Genomic DNA, 21067 nt, shown 5'->3' on the forward strand with positions numbered 1-21067 from the left:
TTATACCACAGGTTCTCAATGCTGTCTTATTCGATCATCCCAGCACTCAGGTACAGGATTATTCTCATGCTCATTCACTAGAGGAGATGAACACTTGAAAAGATGGAAGCTTTGACCAAGGCTGGGTCCTTAGTTGTGGGCAAGGCCAGAACTAGAATGCAGCCCTGTGCTTTGCAGTCTCTGATGCGAGAGCCAGGGAGAACAGCTGGGTCGCTGGGGACCCTGAGGGAAGGCCCAGCTAGAGTCTGGCTAATCCATCAGTGCTTAGGTTCTCAGCTGGCTAGCACCCTGGCCCACATGAGGGCGGTCCTTTTCCCTGTGGCATACGAAGGACTGGCTGGCCGTGGTTTTACCCTGTTTCTACTTTCTGCAGATGAAGAGCATTATTGCTGTGTACTCATTCCTGAAACGCCTCACCACTCAAGCAGGTGCTCTGACTTGCTAACCCCCGGGGAAAATTTGTTTTCACTGTGCCTTGACTATGTCTAGCTTGGCCCATATCACAATTAACTTATATGCTTTTGTGTTGAGTTTTTGTCTGACTCCTCCTCTCAAAGATAAGCTTTTAAGAAGAGGAACTAAGTTTTTCTTCCTGTTTATCTCAAGTGACTTGGTGTGTTCAGTAATCCTTTTTGACTAAGTGAATGAATAAGTAATAGAGTTTGTTTCTTTAATGAAGAACTTCCTCAAGTATATCACTAAAGGAAATACCTATACAGGTATTGAAGTAAATTTTACATATGTAAAAATATACATATTTTCTTATGTACTAAGATGATAGTCACTCTCATCTAACATTTGTTCATTGGTATAATAATCATTTATTGTGTATTAGGATCTGCCAGGCTCTCTTAAGGTACAAGCAATGCCTCGGTCACTGCCTTAATGGAGTGTTGTCTAGCGGAAGTAGTCAATTCCATTTTCTCTAGTGCGTGTTACAGTTTTCGTACAGCTGTCAATTTTTATTTTCTCTCTACATTTTTGATAACATTTCCTAGAACTCATCTTCTAAAGAAATACATTTGAGTGAAAAATTTTTAAATCTTGGTTCATTTAAAAATGCACGAGAAATAGGGACGGGAGGAACTAGATCATCTGATCCAAGTGCCTTTATTTGATTTTGCGCTTGCAGGCAGGCTGAGTCGGGATTCACTGGGCCCAGAGGGGAGGCAGGAATGGTTTTTTTTATTTTATTTTATTTTTATTTTTTTGGAGGGGTTAGTCTCCTGTTCTTCTAGGTGGATGCCTTAGGGTTCCAGGATGTGAGTCAGGACTATGGGTCAGGTAAAGGGTGGGCTGTTCCCAGGTACAGGAAGATCAGTCTGACCACCGGCCACTGTGGCTGGTGCCAGATGTCTGTGGCTTGTAGACAGAGAGAGGTTGGATTAAGCCGCAGGCTATCAGTTGAGTCAGGGACGTCTGAGTCAGGAGCAGTCCAGTGGGTCAGAAAACTGGCCCGACTGGGTCAGGAGCAGTCAGGCAGGTTGGTAAATTGGCCCGACCCTTTCAAATAGCACTGGATGCAGTGAAGGCACCGTTTGTTGGCATTTGTTTAAAATTGTAATTGTTCAAATGCGGTTTTCTGCCTTTTACTCCCAAGGCAGAAAACTGTACTTGATTTAGATTCATTTATTAAATCACAGAAAGAAGAACCTAGTGTACCTCTTTTGTGTTTTTGTCACAGATTCTTCTGAGTGTTTTGGTCACAGGAAGTTCTAAGTGAACATGAATTGTATTTGTCATTGCCCATCGTCTGCAAGGATAAGCAAAGAAAATGCTGGGAATCACTGGTAAAATTTGAGCCAGGAGAGAAGAAAAATTGCCCATTAATGGAAAATAAGGATGTATTTTTAGTAAAACTTTATTTCTAGGAAATATAATTAATTCCTTCCCTGAAGCATTTAGTACACTTAATGAAATCTCAAGCCAAATTGAGTTACGCAATTAAAGAATCAAGGACCTCCAGCCACCTTTCATACAGCAGAACTTAAGTGTAAGTGTTCTTGGCTATCTGGAATATGTTCCAAATGTCTTTATGAAGCTTACTACTTTTATATACTACTGTCATCCTCAAAAATTTAAATAGGAAAGATACTGTTGTATGGTTTCCATGGCTCTAAAGGTACCATTTTCTCTTGGAGGCTTCTAAATTGAAAGAAAATTCATTTATATATAAAAGAAAAGGCTGGCCAGGTCTGTTCTGTGTCATAATTAGGAGAATATTGCCACTTTGAATTAGTTTTAAGAAATATAACTGTATATTGTATTCAGTATTTTTGATGAGTTTTATTCATGCATATGCACATAAAATAAGTTACACATATGTATAGCTAAAGAAAAGCAAGAAAATCACATACATGACTTTTCTTTGCCCCCCACCCCAGCCCCTGGAGGTATTTTACTTATAGGAGGTTCTAAATTACTGCCTAAATGACTATCCTTTAAATACAGAAGAATATTCACACAGTCACACCTCAGTTCTTGAATGTCTCCCGTCTTGAACAGTTTGTTCCTCGAACAAGTTGTTCATGGAAAAAAGATGTCTCAGTTGTTGAACAGAACTTCATTTCTCCCCCTGACAACCCTTTCATACTCATATCTGTGTGATCATCTGTATATATCTCCCAGGTGACGAAGGGAGGATGCCCGAGTACGAGTATGATTCGGTTGTCAAAGAAATGGCTTCTTGAACAGCTTTCAGAACAAATTAAATTCCAGAACTGGGTTCCATTCTAATTTAAAAAGCTTCAACAACAAAGGACCAATTCCCACATCTGAGACTTGGAGCTGGTTTACCACCACCAAAAGAGAACACTAGGTGAATCAGTGATACTGGTGGATTCTGATATAATAAGCTGTGATTAAATCTCAGAGAGAAAGGCATTAACAGTACTGCAGATGAGAATTGGGTAACAGCTGCATAGAAAATGGAATATTTGAAATCACCTCAACGGTGTTTGTATATCTGAGGGTCAATATCACATACATACATACACACAAAAAAAACCAAAACTCAATTTATATAATAGCTGTTAGGGTGAATGGAGTGGGAGGAAGCCCCGGCTGGACTACGATCAAGATGGTGGATGATCAAAATGGCGCCCGGAACAGCCGGCTGACATCCAATCAGAGAGCCGGAAGGGCAGGCTTCGCCAAAAGAGACATCCGTACAGCAACCCGAAAAAGAAACCGCCAATGCTGTATCGCCACTTTGTTCAGAGGCAACCAATCCCCAGCTCCCCCCGGGGAGCCAATGGAAATAAAACCCCACCATTTTTCCTATTCAGGGGAGGAACTTCTCTGATCTCTGTAGAGCACAGAATCTCATCCGTGTGCAACTACTTCAATAAAACTCTATATTTTGCCTACCTTTGTGGCTGATTGGCATTTTTTCCTTGGCAGAGCCTGAGAAAAGCCTTTCAATAGCCTGTCTAAATTGTATTATAATTTATGTAATAGTCTAGAAATTATGGACTGGGATTCTTTTTAAATGGTGGGATTTGCAAGATTTAGTAATTACTGAGGTAGCATATGGGTCCCTGAATTATATCAAAAACAGGTTTAAGGAGGCCGTGGCTGATGTAGCTCAGTGGATTGAGCACAGGCCTTCGAACCAGAGGATTATGGTTCTGTTCCCAGTCAGGGCACATGCCTGGGTTGCAGGCCGGTTCCCTGCAGGCCAACTCCCAGCAGGGGACGCACCAAAGGCAACCATACATTGATGTGTCTTTCACTCTCTCCTTTCCCCTCTAAAGATAAATAAATAAATAAAATCTTTAAAAAAACCCAAACACAGGTTTAAGGAAACAAAGCAAAGAGGGTCTAGAGTTCACTGAATTGTGGTTCTAAGATTTCTTTCTCATTTTTGATAATTTTTATTCGTCCTTTTTTTCTACTTTCTTTTTCTCTCCCTCTTCCTGTTCCCTATTCCCTCTTTCTTTTACTCTGTTGATATTAGGTACTATTTTCCTTGTGTTACAGAACAGATGGGGGCAGTGAATGATATACTGTTACTGAAAGGACCCCCCTTTTTGCTCCAGGCCCCCTCCCCCCACACCTAGTAGGTTCTCCTTGCCTACCACCAGGGAGCGACATCTCTCAATACCAGAGATTGGTGAAAAGGAAAGGAATTATTTATTTAAACAAATAAATAAGAGTTAAGAGTAATGACTTAATGTCTTCATTAAAATACTAAAGGCCTTTAGAATACCCACAGAGGCACACAGTCCTTCTCCCTCTCTCCAGTCTTGGGTATTGTACCTCAGGAAAAGAAGTAGAAGCCCATGGTTCAGGTTCCCTGCACCATCAGTCGTGTTGCTGCCACAACCTCCAGTTGATCCAAAACCACGTGGCCCTTCTCATGGCCCACCAGCAAGAGTCTTTTCACCCCTTTTCTTCCAGGAAAAGTCTCTCCTGTTTCCTAAGCCACGTGGCAAAAGGGAGCTCCCAAAGCCACGTGGTCTTGACTCCACCAGAGCTGCATGGTCCCCGCTTGGCATGGCTGCTGTGCCTCCATTTAAATCCCCGTGCCAATCTTTCTGTACTGCCCCATTTTCGACTCCTCCCACAATCGGCTACACCCACCAGGACTCCCATATCCTCCCAGCTTTACTGGGCTGCCATAGTGAGTCTGGGCAGGCATGGGCCCATGTCGTGGAGCCAATCATCTCCAAGCTCTCACGCAAGCACTGTAACCAGGGGGAGTTGCCTCCAAGTTACATCTTGGATGGAAGTCACTTCCATCTTCCTGGCTCAAAGCATGGTCATAGCTGTTTAACATGTCTGTGAAACCAGTGAAGGGTTATAGATGTGTTAAATGACCATGCCAGAGGTTAGCTGCAAAGCTGTTGCTATGCAAAACAACTGTCAATGGCCCTGCTCTGTGTCTCATCCCCCAGCTCAGACTGGTGGGGTGAGGACATCATATATATTTTTCTAATATTTCCTGGACACTTTGAGCACTGGACCCCATTCCAAATCCCTATTTGGGGCCCCCCTCTTGCCTGCACCCTGTTACACTTGGAGATTTTTATCACATAAGTACCTACTTCTGGGTTCTTGTTCTGTGTGGTTTTAGGTGACCATAAGCAAGTCTCTTTAAACCTGCCTTGTCTAACAGTGAGGTTGTAAGGTTCAGATGAGTTAATGTGTCAGAAAAGTGTTTTGGAAATATTAAAAAGGAAACCACAGCCCCAAAATGGCATCACTGGTGCTAAAAGCCTATGCTGCCAAACCTGGATTAAAACCTGATCTATTTGCAGTTTCAGTCTCTCCCAGAAACATAATCTTAATCAACCAGTCAGGCATTTTTTGGTCAAGCCCCAGTAATCTGTCCACTACCTGCCCTTCTCCACCTCAAAGAAGGGGCAATCTGCATGATAAAACTCTTCCAGGGCTTTCCCCTCAAAGAAAAGGCTCAAAAATAATATTTTCTTTTGTTAGTAGATCCTTCGCCCCACCCTTTTTGCTATTACAGCTCTTCCATTTCGTACAGTTCCTCGGGGCCCCCTTCTAGTAGGAGGGTGGGATGCTGCCCAGTTCATCACTTACTTAATAAAGCCAATTAGATCTTGGGTGACTTGAACTACTACAAATTAAATACCACAAACTTGGTGGCTTATTAAGTGATGGCTTAATACCAAAACTTTGTTTTGGCTTAAAACAAAAGAAATGTATTCTCTCATAATTCTGGCAACCAGAAATCCACAGTCAACATTTTGGCAGAGACGACTCCCTCTGAAGGCTCTCTGAGAGTGTCCACTCCTTGCCCCTTCGAGTTTCTGGAGCCTGCTGGAATCCTCTGTGTTCCCTGGGTTGTAGCTGCCTGACACCAGCCCTTGTCTCTGTTGTCGCGTGGCCTCCCTCTGTGTCTCTGTGTCAATCCTCCTTTTTCTTTATTTCATAAGAATACCCGTCGTTGGCTTTAGGGCCTAACCTAAATTCAGGATGATCTCACCCCAAGCACTTTAATTATATGTGTAAGGTCCCGTATTCACAGATAGTGAGGTTTAGGACTTGGACATAGCTTTTTAGAGGATAGTATTTGATCCACTGTACTTGGTAAACAGCAGACTTCTCTGGATTCCTGTTTTACATCTGCAGGTGAAATCCTAAACCACTTCAGAGCTCTGTGGTCCGAGTATTTGTGGTATTTTTCAAGGTCATGGAAAAGAATTGTAAGGCCACTGGCATGTTGCCAGGAGGATGGCCCAGCCTCCTGTTGACAGAAGAGACCTGGTTCTTCTTGCTGACGCGTGTAAAGAATTACAGATGAGCAAACCTGTTAGCTCATAATCAGTGTATTAGTGATACATTCCCATGGAAGAAAATGGGACTGGGTAGAGTTGGGGGTGAAAGGCACAGTTTCAGGGCAAAGCAGGGCAGCAAAAGTAAGAGTGGCTGACGACCAGGGTGGCAAGCCACTGGGTGGCCTGAGGCCTGACAGCCAAGAGCACCCTGAGCCCCCAAGAGAGAGAGCAAGTCCTTTATTCTTTGCTCTGAGGACTTAATACAATTGGTGGGATAGGAGGAAAAAAAGTTACATATTGATTAACGGGTAAATGTGGTGCCAGCTTTCCTGGGGAAATGTGACTACCCAGACTTAGGTATTTATAGGGTCTGTTAGCCTGAATCCTTATCTTGCTCCAGACTCCATTTGTTCATCTTGCTGTAAAACAAATATGTGACAAGAGGCAGTTCATTTAAATTGGGGCTCTTTCCAAAATTACTTAATGGTCTCTTTCTGTAAGCATTAGGGACTCCCTCGTAAAACACGGTGACCAGAGGTAGACAGTTAACCAAAGTTGTCTTAAGGGCTTCTTCAGGTGCCCTTGAACCTCTCCCGCATTCCAGGCCCTGGGATGAAAGCACAGTTTCAAGGCTTTCTTTCCCAAATAGTGGAAACGCTACATAGAATTTCAAGGACTTCCCTTCTTTCTTGCTAACATAGTGCTTCTTGTGATGTTGGAACACCTGGCAATATTATCAGACCAGGCTCAGGACTACTGAGGTAGCATGTGAGACATGTTTCCTTTCTCCTCTGTGCCTCAATTTACTATTTATTCTACCTAAGTGATAAAAGGTGTTGCCTGGCAACCAGGATGCTAGATGCTGGCCAGTAACAGCAGTGCAGTCTCAGAGTTCTTCCTGTGCTCTCTCCTGCCTCAGTTCCAGTTCTTTTGGCTTCCACTTTACCCTTCCCTAATCCATTATTCACAAGCTGCTTAACTGTGTTTTGAAGAGTAAATCTGAATATAATTGCCTTCCTATTTAGGCTTTACCATAGTACTTCAAATGAAGTCCTAAGTCCTTATGCCACTTTTTAAAGGCTATGGATGATGTCTTCACCCTCTTTTCTCAGCACTCTGAGCCTCCACACACACCGTTCTCTGTACTTGGCATAGAACATTCTTTGACCCCTCTCTGGCCAATTCCTACTTTAGATCTTAGCTCAGATGCTTTTTTCTGTGTGGGCCCTTCTGAGACCACCCAGTTCCTGAGTGTCTTACCAATGTGCGTCTCTGGATTGTGTCCACACAGAGAGGAGTACCACATCTCTCTTGTTCACAGTTGTAGCCTCAGCTTCCAGCATCATACCCAATTCAGGTGTATTGAATGAAAAGATAAATGTGAAAACTAGGGTTCTGGGTGAAGGCCCAGTGATTTCTAATTCCTCTTTTGTTTAAGAAAGTGTTGGCTAGAGCTGGTTTAGGCCACAGCTTCTACTGTCCACAGTTGCGACCACACATCTTTGGAAATGACTCGTGTATCTGGGGGCCCACAAGCCATGAATCTTCCGTTCTCTCCTCATCACACCTGTAGCTTTGATGGATCTGAAACTGGTCTGTCTAGTTGAAGAATGCCCTTGTGAAAACTGCCCTCCTTTAGTGTGGCAGTCAAAACAGTGATGATTCAGCTTTTTCCCTGAAAAATCAAAAGCTACCTGGAAAGTGGCAAAATTTGGGTTGATTGTAATAATAACTTTCAGATAAAATAGTATATCAAATGATTTTGAGAAAACTTGCTTTTGTGCTTCCTTTCAGACAGATTTATTTTTTAATTTGAATATTCTGCTTTTCTATTGTTTCCTAGATGTTTTTCTTATGTTTATATTGATTAGCCGTTCTTCTTTTATAGTTATGCCCCTTGGTGTCCATCCTGCCAGCAGACTGATGCAGAATGGGAAACATTTGCAAAGACTGGTGAACTACTTCATATCAGTGTGGGGAAGGTAGATGTCATTCAAGAACCAGGTACTGTAAATGTCAGACATTAAAGGCAAAAGTTTCATACTTTTTATTTCCAATTTTTTCAAGACTATATGAAAGTTGAATATATTGACACTCATGAAATGACCACCTAGAATCAACAGATAACTACATGTGTATATGTGTATATGTGTACTTACACATATATATTTATTTGTTTTTTCTTTTGCTGAGTCATTTGAAAATAAGTTGTAGGCATCATGATACTTTACCTTCAACACGGGGGCATATTGAAATCTCCCCAATTATTTCCCACATGTCTTTTTATAGTTTTAGAACCAAGAATAATTGAGGTTAACCATTTACATTTGGTTGGTATGTGTTTTTAATTGTACTCAGTCTAGAATAGTCCCTCATTTTTTTCATGACATTGATATTCTGAAGAGAATAAGCCACATATTTGCTTAGGTGTTTCCTTATATTGTGTGTTTTCTGTAAATTTGAAGCTCAGCCAAGAGGCATGATTTGGCTAGATTTATACAGCAAGGGTACTTCATAGGTGATGCTGTGACTTTATATTTGATGCTATCAGAAGACACATGCTGTCACCATTAGCGATGTTGAGTTAAGCACTTGGTGAAGGTGATAATGCTAAACATCTCAGTTGTAAAGAAAAGATCCTGCTTTGTGATTAGCAATAACCTGTGGGGTGACCTTGGTTTTGGCTGTTATAATGAGTTCTTCTGTTTAGAGGTCAAATCATTGCATTACATTTTTGCTCGTGGGCACCAGACACGTTTCTTGAGGAGTTTCTTGAAAATGCAGCCATTTGGTATATCTCTTGTGAATTCACAGAAGGATATGAATTAAAAGAATTAAACAGCTTTGTGACACATTCACAAATCTAAAGTCTAATGGAATATAGTCTTTCCATCTAAAATGTTGACTTACAGTTATTTTTTCTATTGTGAATTTATTTGTTCTCTTTTGATAATGAGGTAACAGAAATTGTTTATGATGAATATACTTTAGGAACAAAATTATCTTTGACTCAGACTATTTGTGTAAATATAAACAATATATATATTTGAAATATTTATCAAAGGAGAAGAAAAAAAAAGGTCTTTGGTCTGGTATTCTATATAAACAGAAAACCAAGTCCAAAAAGGAAGTGAATGTTTTGTGTGTGAAAATAATTTCTTAAAGTAGAGGCTCTAGAATTATTTTGAATGGTAAAAACTTAAAAACTATAACTCATAAATAACAATTAGAAGACAAAATTCTACACAGTTGATTGTTTGGGTGGCCTAGAGAGTATTTTACTTCAGTTTATGCTGTCATGTATTTATAAGTTTAACTTACAATTTTAGTACTTTCGGTTAATGTGTTTATTCAACAATAGTTGAGTTCCTACTGTGTACTAGGCCCTGTTCTGGGTACCAGTGATACAGATGAAGCATGTGATTAATGGTGCAGGGGGAGAAGGAGACGAGACTTGGCCCCTCATTGAACTTACATTTTACTAAAGGAGACTGACATTAACAAAGAAAAAATGGAAAATACTGTCTGCTGGTAGCAAGAATTATGAAGAAAAAGAAAGCAGGGTAAAAAGGTAGAGAATACTGGGATCCACTTTTAAATAGGGTGATCTGGAAAGACTATTTGACCAGAGGTCTTGACAGATTGAGGGGGTGAATTTCGACAAGCTTTCGGGAAGGAGCATTCCAGACAGAGCAGATAGCATGTGCGGGTGGGGTGGGTACTTGGCTTCTCAGAGGAACAATATGGCAGCCAGTGGGGTGCGCCAGGTAAATGGGGCTGGAGAGGTGGCAAGGGACCAGACCCTGTAGGGTCTTGTCGGCCATGGCAAGGAGTTTCAGTTTTATACTAAAGGCAGTAAGAAGGGAACTAGTGGAAGGTTCTGAGCAAGGGAGTGACGTGACGTGATTTATGTTTTAACGGAATTTCTTTGGCTGCCATGTGAACAATTGTCTATAGGACAGAAGTTAAAGCAAGAAGAGATGTTAAGGTGTTATTGAAGTTGTCCAGAGTGGAGAAGGTGGTGGCTTGGACTAGCAGCAGCTGTGCCGAGTGGCTGGATTTGAGAGACTACAATATCCAAAGGTCTCTTTTGATAGATTGATTATTGTAGCAGTTGGTGGAAGGAGAGATGGAGGAGTGGGGTGGGCGGGGGAGGGAAAAGGGGGAAAAATTGAGGAAACTGTAATATAATAACAATAAAAAATGGTTTAAAAAAGAAAGAGATGGAAGATTGAAGGGAGAGCAGGTTTGGGACATATTTAAGTTTTGGCTATTTCATAGAAATCCAAGTACAGATGAGCTAGAGGTACGTACACATTGGAGGATCATCAGTATATACAGCGTTTGAAATGATGGGAAGAATTGAAATTACCTAGGGAGTGTGTGCCAAGAAGTGTTTTGAGGATTGAGAACCGGGGACTCCCAACGTTTAGAAAAAAGGAAGCTCAAGCCAAAGAAAAGTGGGAGGGAGATGGACAAGTAGAGGGTCCTGGAAGCCAAGTAAAGAGTGACTTACATACATGGTACTGGTTCACTAACAAGTTTCTGGGCTGCTTGTTTCAGGGAAGCTATTTGAGTATTCTTTACTTCATTTTGATAGAATCTGACATCCCAAACGAGCACTGGGAAGCCATTGAAATGTTACTAGTTTTCCTCACATTTGAGCACTTTACTGATTATTTCTGTGTGCGGATTTCTGTTTGGCTACAGATCTCTATTAGTGTATTCTTCCATCAGGCTGCCTTGTCACAGGAGTGCTGCTAAGAGATAATTTCATGTCTTTTCTTTGCAAGTAAAATTTAAAAAGAAGGAAAGCAAGAGTTTTCGAAGTGTTCATACATAGTTCTTTAGTTATTCCTGTAACTATTCCATTAGTATATTTAATAAGAAATTTTTTAGGATTTCAGAATTACAAAGATTGAAGATTGTGAACACATTGCATTTTCGCAGCTGAGATGCAGAGATTGAGGGAAGAACAGACCTTAGATTAGGTGACATTGCCTTGCCTGTTTAATATTGCGTAAATCAGGTGATGTGTCAGTTTAAGTTGACTTGGGGACATTAAATTTAATGCATATGTACTTGAACCTTCCATTCCATGCAGAAGAACATAGTTGCCATGGACAGGAAAACAGAGGTGAACCAGACCCCTACCATGGCCAAGAGTAAGCTTTGTGTTTAAAACCATTAATTAGTGACAAAAGCCAGTTTAGTTTACTGTACTTCAGTTAGTGTTAATATTTTAATTTTGCAATTATAAAAATTAGTGTTTTGCATTTTATTCTGTTGACAACTTTATTTCAATATCAAAGATGAGGTTCACTCTACTTTTTATTCACTGTTTTCTTTCTGCTTCTCTCTTCAGTGATAATTAATATTTACTTAGTTAAGCATTTATGTCACCACTTACATACATTTCAGCTACATAACAACCCTAGGAAGAGCAAACTTCTCTCTATACTACTGAGAAAACTGAGGCTCAGAGACAGGTTAGGTCGTATGTCCAAGGTAGTACAGCTGATAAATGGTAGAACAAAAGCTAGTAGCTCTCACCATTTTCTTAATATAGAACTTAAATAATTTCCATTGTTTTTCATATCAAAATATAGGTCTCTGTCGTAATTTTTCTTTCTCTCATCTTTTAATTCTTTTTTTCTTAAGCTATGTATGTTTAAGGTAAACTTGATAATAAGAAAAATTTTCTGCACTTTGGATTAATTCCTTTTTTATGTTGCAATATAGTCTTTATTTTTAAGTGGTAGTTAACCCTTCAAGTGAAGAAGGCATGTGGAAATTTTGGGAGACCTTGTGGTCAAATTTCATCTCTTACTTGACGGTTTAAGAGTGTGCTTTTCTCCTCCACTCTTACTGAAGTCTGCTGCAGTGAGCTGTCCCACGCAGATCTGAAATGCACTGCCGCACGCTGGGTTGCTGTGGTTCTTTGTTAAGATCCACACTTAACTGGTTTTCAAGCCCTGAAGCCACAGCCTAAGATGGTGCTGCTTTGTTTTAAGTTGATCATGTTTTCAGGTAATGAATGTCTCCCTTGAGACTTTATAACATTAGTGTTAAAAGTTAGGAGACATTTTTGGAACACTGACATGTTCTGACCTGTCAACCTCTTAGAAGTGACATTTATCTGAGATGAATTCTCTGTGGTGTCAGATCTTGAAGGGCTTAGTAGTTGTCATAATCTAAGGATGAGTTTGGTTGCTCTTGATTTTGTTGTTGATTTTACTAAATACATTCTCAGTGACAGTATATTATTCCAGATAACAAATAGAATTCTTACCTGAATTAGATGCTGTAACCTTCTTACTATTCCACATGGGTTGTCATTTGAGGAAATATTAACAAACATAAATGAAAGCAATCTTGAGGTGCAACAGTTTATTAATAATGGTTATTATTTTAAATGAACCTTAATTACCAGTTGTGTATTGGTACAGTTGTTACTGAAAACAACTCAGCAATTAATATCAAGAGCTATAAAATTCTTATACACTCTAACCTAGCAATTTTGGGAATAAGCATTCTGTCATACCTTCTAACCTGAATCAGAAAGATGCAGAAAAATCACAGAGACCATTTGTCACTGGGTTCCTTTTTCTAATTTTCTCCATACTCATTGATTTTCATGAGCACATTTATTAGTAAAGATATATTATCCAATAATGTAGAATTTCCAGTGCTTGTAAAATAAGTTAGCTTGTGTTTGTTACATCCTCTCACTTTACTTCAATTTTGAATCAGGTATTTTTAGTATAGCAAATAATTGCTATACTAAATAAATTGCATTATTTATTTATCACATATCATATACTGTTTTTTATGTGATTATAAATGTAAAATTATTTAATAGTAAAATACTATGAGAAATTGTGATGCCTATTTATAATAAAACCAAAGACCAGAGAGTATAAATTTAACGTGTCTGGTTAGAAANTTTTGGAAATAAGCATTCTGTCATACCTTTTAACCTGAATCAGAAAGATGCAGAAAAATCACAGAGACCATTTGTCACTGGGTTCCTTTTTCTAATTTTCTCCATACTCATTGATCTTCATGAGCACATTTATTAGTAAAGATATATTATCCAATAATGTAGAATTTCCAGTGCATGTAAAATAAGTTAGCTTGTGTTTGTTACATCCTCTCACTTTACTTCAATTTTGAATCAGGTATTTTTAGTATAGCAAATAATTGCTATACTAAATAAATTGCATTATTTATTTATCACATATCATATACTGTTTTTTATGTGATTATAAATGTAAAATTATTTAATAGTAAAATACTATGAGAAATTGTGATGCCTATTTATAATAAAACCAAAGACCAGAGAGTATAAATTTAACGTGTCTGGTTAGAAATTAATACAAGGCAGAAGTGGGGTTTGACCCCAGGGAAGCTGGCCTGTGACACTGGAAATACTGTTGCATATTGTACTGGGTTGGCCAAAAAGTTCGTTTGGTTTTTTTCCGTGAGATGGTTCTAGTAGCACTTAGTTGTCCTAGCTTCATTCAAAACACTTTCGTTAGATTGTATTGTAACAGCTGTTATATCTGTGCGTTAAACAAAAGTCTTACCAAAATTGGTGAATTTTTATATAGCTATTTTAATATTAAAAATGGAAGAAAATATGCAATATTTTCCGCATATTATGCTTTATTATTTCAAGAAAGGTAAAAATGCAACTGAAAGGCAAAGAAAGATTTGTGCAGTGTATGGAGAAGGTGCTGTGACTGATCAGACATGTCAAGAGGGGTTTGCAAAGCTTCGTACTGGAGATTTCCACCTGGACAATGACCATTGGTCGGGTAGACCAGTTGAAGTTGATAGCAATCAACCTGAGACATTAACTAAGAACAATCGGTGTGTTATATACCATGCAGATGATAGCTGATTTACTCCAAATATCCAAATCAATGAAGTTATTGGTGAAAATGAAAAACATGTCTTTTGTTTTATGAAAAAACCATACTGACTTTTTGGTCAACCCCAAATAATATGTTTTGTATAAATTGTTTACTTTTTAAGTTATTGTGATGCCCAAGAACGTATGAAGAATTTTAAAGAACAACTTAAAAATATCGTCTTAGTGATAACATTTATTAGAAATTATATGTATGTATTTCTTTTTTTTAAATTTAAGCCAGATCTTTTTAAAAATGTTTTATTTATTTATTTTTAGAGAGGGGAAGGGAAGGAGAAAGAGTGGGAGAGAAACATCAATGTGTGGTTGCCTCTCATGTGTCCCCTACTGGGGACCTGGTCTGCAACCCAGACATGTGTCCTGACTAGGAATCAAACCAGCGACCCTTTGCTTCACAGGCCCATGCTCAGTCCACTGAGCTATACCAGCCAGGGCAGTATATGTATATATTTCTGTTAAAAATAAAACCTAAATAGAAAGTTGAAGTGTTTATTCCATTTTAAAAGAGTTTTTCTATTACTCCTTAGATAAAAATTTTGGGTGATCATAAGAATCTCTAGTTAGTAAAGCAGTAAGCTATGAAACTGTTTATAATAATTATTGTAAGCAAAAGCAGTTAATTTTTAAGCCCTTAGGATTACTGTTGGGAACCGTCCTGCCTGATTTCAGGAGCTGTAACCCCACTGATGACACCTTTGTCCTCTGGCAATTTAGAGTTGGAAACACACTGAGAGAGATACCCTTGTTCACTGCTGGGGCGGGATTCCAAACAGTGGTGGGGGTGGGAATGCCCTGCATACAGTGCTTGTTAGCAGTTTTCAGTCGAGGTCTCCAGTCACTTGTGCTCACATGAATATTGTTTATTTGTAAACATTGCAAGAGCCAGGGATTTGTTCTTCACTCCTAGTCCCGTCCAGGTTTTGTTGCATACCCCTTTCCTGACATCATCTGCCTGCTTATAGTTACGATTTTAAGTATTAAGGTTCCTCCCTCTGCCACTCACTAGACAGTAGGCCCTGAGAGAACAAAGACTGTGCGTGTTCTTACTTGTCTCTGTGTGTTGAACACTTATCATTGCCCCTGAACAAAGAATATAACTCGTGAATATTTGCTGAGGGGTTAAGGGTTTTCTTTGTCTTTGCCTTCAGATGTACTTAGCATAGCACTTGATGTTGTTAGTGTCCAGTAAAGGTTTCCTAAGACAAATTGAAAAAATCTCTTTAGAGTATACAGAGTCCCTTGACAGTACTTGCAGATTTTATAAATGTGCAAATATTATATATGATCTTATTTTAGATTCTTGGTTATTATGATTTTAAACCTACATCTAATAACCATTCTTGGTTATTATGATTTTAAACCTACAAATAATACCTATCATTTATTGAATTTTCTTACCATGTGCTAAGCTCTTAACATACTGAACCAATTAACTTCAAAACAGTTCAGTTAGTTTTAATATACCCATTTTAGAGGTGAGGAAACAAACTCAGAAGTTAAGTGATTTATCTAAGGTCATAAAGCTAGTAAGGGGAGAATTTAGGCTTTAACCCAGGTTAAGGACTCTAACCTGTCATGTCAGCCACCGTACAATTCCATGTGATGGCCCAAGACAGAAAACTCACGTGACACATCAAAGATAAGCAAGTGGTATGTATGTCAGTGGCGGGGAAATGTTAGGTAATAAAAATGGGTAAAAATAAGTTTTCTTTAAGTCAAATAAGTAAATAGTATATGTGATTTAAAATGTGGTTATTAAAGCAAGCTCAGGGCTGCTTGCTCTTATAATTATAACTTAGGTTGGGTGCTTGGGTTAGTCTGAGTTTGACTTGTAACTTGTTTTTGTTTCTGCTTCTTGTAGGTTTAAGTGGCCGTTTCTTTGTCACCACGCTTCCAGCATTTTTCCAGTAAGTCTAAATAATTTTCTGGTCTGGTAAATATTAAAAATCAGTCAGTGTATACCAGGAATCTAAGTTGTTTTCCGTAAACTTCACACATTCAGCCTCACATTCGAAGGCCAGCTCTGCAGGAATGAGAGCTGTTAGAGGAGAGGGTTGCCCAGTGCTTCAGGGAGAAGAACCTAAGTTCAGGCAGCGAAGTTGGGGGAGGGGGCAGTGAAGACTTTTCTGATGACATAAAAGGTGGGATGATTCTTAATAGATAAGTAGAAACTGGTTAAATAGTCAAGGGAGACAAGGCCTTTCCAGAGAGAGGAGATACCATGGAAATGCCCCGCAGAAAATGAGCTACCTTATGAGAACTGTGACTTGTTCCCTACGGCTGGCCCAAAGGCTTGGGTCATCCTGGGTAATGAGGCTAGAAGGCTCAGGTAGGGGGAGGGGAAAGAGAGGAAGAGATGGGTTCTGGGGATGCTTAGGAGGTGGGATCACTGGGACTTGGTGACTGATTAGCCATAAAGAAGGAAAAACCCATGATGACAACCCATAGATCATGTATAATGAGTAGAAGCTACTAGAATAAAATGAAGTTTGGAAGACAGAAGCCAAAAAGGAGAAGATAGTGTCAAGTGTCTGTTCATGTCAAATAGAGATGTTTAGATGATAGTTCGATTTGAGGATCTAAAGCTCAGAAGAAGGATTTAGACTGGAGATACATAGTGGGAATTTCCCAGCATTGAGATAGATAAGAGGTGGAATATAGTTAGAAAACATGGAGTGGGAATAGAAGTAGGCCATGGCTAGAACTTGGGGTTGACCGAGCTTAGGACAGGAGTAAGGAACTGGGAAGGAATGGATGGTCAGAGTAGGAGGAAGGAGTCCAGAGGGCTCATAAAAGCCAACAGAGAAGAGGGAGGAAGGGGTGGTTAGCAGTGGGCAGTGCCAGTGACAGATACAAGGAAAAAGGCCGAGAAGTGCTTCATGGGTGTGGTGGCACTTCAGAGTCATTGGAAAGCTCCCATATGAGCAGTTTCCGTGGAGTTGCGGAAGCAGAACCCCAAATTGTATGAGTTGTGAGTGAGTAATATATGAGGAGAAAGTGGCAAGTATAGACTCTTCCCTTAGGAAGCTTGACTGTGAGGAGAAACCAAAAGTGAGGGAAGACAGAAGGAGTATGTGAAAATAGGAGGTGTTTTGTTAATTTTCAGGGGACATAAATTTTTTAAACTTGATAACAACTGCTATTTTGCTGTTGTAAGAGAAAAATTAAAATACTTGGTAGCAAAAATAACAAAAAGTTACTTGGCGGGAACTTTGCTAATAATCAAAAATTTTTCAGTGATAAAATAGAATGTTTAATGCTTTCTGTTTTGGATTTTCTCATTTGTAATCGATTAATATTTATACATGCTTTCTGATTTATGTCTAAGTATAATTTTTTCTTCATTTTAGCCAAGTTAAAATTCAGAGTGTAGTTCACATGTAAAACCAATAATTATTTTGATTTTTATTATCTGTAACACTAGTTATTTTAATGGGCTTTTTTTTTTCATTAATAGTGCGAAGGATGGGGTATTCCGTCGCTACCGTGGCCCAGGAGTCTACAAAGACCTGCAGAATTATATCATACAAAAGAAATGGCAATTAGTTGAGCCTCTGACTGGCTGGAAATCCCCTGCTTCTCTAACGTAAGTTATAATTTTGTGTTTAATGAGAAGGTGTTATTAATAAAACAGGCAATATCAAGGGAACAGTCCAGGGACTGTAAAAGTCTATTATTTTTCTTTGTATTCACTTCTGATTACCTAGACTACACATGACTACATGTGGTTAGACCATGTTCTGTTTCTGGCTTTATCACCCACATATGTGTCAGCTGCTTGTTACTGTACCGGAAATAGTGTCCGGGTTCAAGTGGGTTACAGAAAGCTTCCCGTAACTTCTGCACTAAGCCATGCCAACTGTTTTCCCGTTACAAAATATGGTATTGAAGCCATTTACCAATTTACTGTTCTTTTTTCCTTTTAAATGATCAATAAGATATGGAAGTGACTCTTTCTTGCATTATAGTTTATAAAGCAATTAATTGTATCAAATGTGGAAAATAAAACCTATGGTGTCTTTGGCTGCTTAGCAGAATACCACTAGGTAACTTACGGCCATGATGGCAAGCTGCGGAATGATTGGTGAGGTAGATAGGGCCAAACCATAACAACTTTTTCCATAGTTGGTTTTCACTCTGAGTGAGTTGTCATAGTTGTAATTAATTTGATTAGTATATACAAGGGTAAGGAATATCCCTGCTGGAAAAGGATCAAGTTATACAATAATTCAGGAATAAATCATCCAGTAGCATTTATATGATACTCAGGAAATACATAGCTTAGTCTAAAAGTAGCTTTTCATTATACAAATATTTGAGTAATGATTTTATGGCATAAAAAATGGTATTGTTCTAGGTGGTAGATAATTCAAAAGTGAACAAGACAAACATGGCCACTCTGCTCGCCTCAGGTAACTTAAAGTAAGGCAGATTAAGAAAACAACCTGGGATATAAAGAATCATAGGCTGTTTAAAAAATACCAAGTAAACAAAAACCTGTACTAAGATAGGGAATCACTGTGGGCACGGACCTCCACTGGATGAGGGGCTAGGAGAGATCGCTCTGGCGGGGGAAGGCTCAGGATAGAACAACCCAGTCGGGTGAAGAGCAGGGTGGGAATATTTCTAGGAAAGTAGATTACATGTATATAGGCCAAAACATGCAGGGAGCTTGGTGTGTTGAGCAGAAAGGCAGCTGGGGTCGAGACAGTGAATGGTATATATAAGGTGGAAAAGAGTAGGCAGAAAGAAGCCAGATCATACAGACCTCCAACCACACTGAGGAACTTGGATGTTACCAGTGCAATGTCAGTGTGGTTCTTAGAAGAAGAGACTGGGGAGGCCAAGTGCAGATGAGGTCAGACAGTGAGAAGGCTGTGTCTGGCCTTGGGACAGTGCCGGTGCACACCAGGGTGGCAACAGTGGGGTAGAGAGAGTGGGTGGTTTTAGTACCATGTGCTAAGCACTTAGCACATGGTACTGGTTTTGGGTGGAGACCTGGCTAAGGTGGCAGAGAGGGGAGATTCACAAAAAAAATCTTTTGGGTTTCTGGTTTGGGTACTTGGTAGTTCCTGGTACCAGTTACTGATTCAAGCAAGAAAGAACCAAGTTCAGTGTTAAACACGTTAAGTTTGAGATGCAGACTTCTTTGCAGAGTTATCAGCTCGGTTGCATGGAGATGGGTCTCCATGGAGAACTGAGGAACACAAACGCAGAACATGTTGATGGCATTTGAAGCCTTGCAAGGGAGGAGCTTACCTAGAGAGAGAGAGAAAAAGAGAAAAGTTCTTGGGACCTAGCCATAGGCACTCCAAAATCAAGAATCTGGGCAGAGAAAGAGTCAGCAAAAGAAGTCAGGGAAGTGAAAATGGGTACCAGTGAGTCGGGAGGACAAGCAAGAGTATGTGATTTCCTAGAAGCCAAGTAAACTAGGGTGCTCGAGATGAAGAGTAGTTCCTGTGTCCCAGGTTACCAAGAGGTGAAAGAACATCAACTGTGAGACATGGACACTGAATGAAGTAATGCAAGGTTATTGTGGCTTTGACAAGCAGTGATACTGCAGGAGTGCAGATGGAAGCAGATTTGAATGGATTAGAGATAAGGAAGAAGACACAGCGAGTGTGGACTCCTAGAAGTTTGTGAAGCTGGAGGGCCCTGTGAGGCCTGTGAAACTCTTTTTAAAAAGTGAGAGAGGGTAGAACCTGTTTTCATGCTGATGAAAAATGGTCCAGCAGAAAGAAAGAAATTGCTAATGCAGGCAGAGGGGTTGACAAAAAGAACCGAGTTACTAATGAGCCAAAGGGGTGAGGTCCAAGGCACAAGTGGAGGAATTAGGCAGTGGGAGGGCAGATGGACTTTCTGTGTCAGAACAGAGGGGGGTGCAGGTGTGCACCAGGCTCAGATTTGGTGCTGGGGAGATAAGAGAGATCACATGCTGGCTTCTGGTTTCACAGTGACACCTGAGGAGTGTTAGCTGAGACTGCAGGGGGAGAGGAGGGTGTGTGAGGGTGCGAAGAGAGGGAAAAACACACGTGAGCCTGAAAAATGCCATACGGAGTGCTCACGGAGGTTTGTGATTATGAAGGGAGAACAGTCAGCTGGTCCCCTGATTTTCCCCCAGGGACACGCAGTTGCCCACAGTTGGGGTTTTTGCCAGGTATGTACAATGGAGGGAGAGAGGGCCAGGGGACGTGACTGTATTGGCAGCAGTGGCTGAAGTGGTGGCCAGGGAGTTGAAGCTCTGTATGAGCTCCAGTGAATCCGGGAGGGGGAACAGTGCATTGCAAAACGTGGAAGGCAGATCCTTGTGACCTGAGTTTTGTTTTTACATAGTATGCATCACCCGTGGGTCTCCTCTTTTTTTAGGATGTCTGTAATGGCTGGCTTTTTTACCATTTCTGGCAAGATGTGGGTAAGTCATCTTAAATATACCCGTTTTGATTATCTTTACAGGGAGTTTTTTAAGAGTAAGACTATAACTTCTAAATGGAAATAAACATTGTAAATACTTTTATAACTTCACTTCTTAAGCCACATGACTACTCTCATAAGGGGTCCCCAGTGAAAATGTCTCTTTGTGTAGAAAGGCATATATTAAACAGGACTAGTAACTGCTGTGTCAAAGTTATGTTTTCGTAGATCAGTGATGAATCTCTGTCAAATCAGAATCGGGCTTATGTGGTTTTACTTCATCTTATATTCCCATCGTCATAACCTCTCTATGGAGCAAAGATTATCTAAGCCTGCAAGTGTTCTGTATGTTAGAGATCAGCAAACTATAGCTAGAGTGCTGGCCACCTGTTTTTGTAAATAAAGTTTTATTGGAACACAGTCATATTCACTTATCACCTATTGTCTATGATTGTTTTCATTCTACAATGGT

General features: G+C 39.9%; 1 protein-coding gene across 1 annotated transcript in view; it reads left to right on the forward strand.

Moving 5' to 3' along the window:
* Positions 1–21067, forward strand: part of TMX4 (thioredoxin related transmembrane protein 4) — a 40540-nt gene that overhangs the window by 4420 nt on the left and 15053 nt on the right. Inside the window, exons 2-5 of the mRNA XM_037051667.1 lie at positions 8137–8252; positions 16046–16091; positions 17642–17770; positions 20551–20596. Coding sequence (XP_036907562.1) covers positions 8137–8252; positions 16046–16091; positions 17642–17770; positions 20551–20596 — 337 coding nt within the window. The remainder of the gene's footprint in view (positions 1–8136; positions 8253–16045; positions 16092–17641; positions 17771–20550; positions 20597–21067) is intronic.

This window comes from Sturnira hondurensis, unplaced genomic scaffold (genome assembly GCF_014824575.4).
Source record: "Sturnira hondurensis isolate 20B ecotype Veracruz unplaced genomic scaffold, ASM1482457v3 Scaffold0007401, whole genome shotgun sequence".
Lineage (NCBI taxonomy): Eukaryota > Metazoa > Chordata > Mammalia > Chiroptera > Phyllostomidae > Sturnira > Sturnira hondurensis.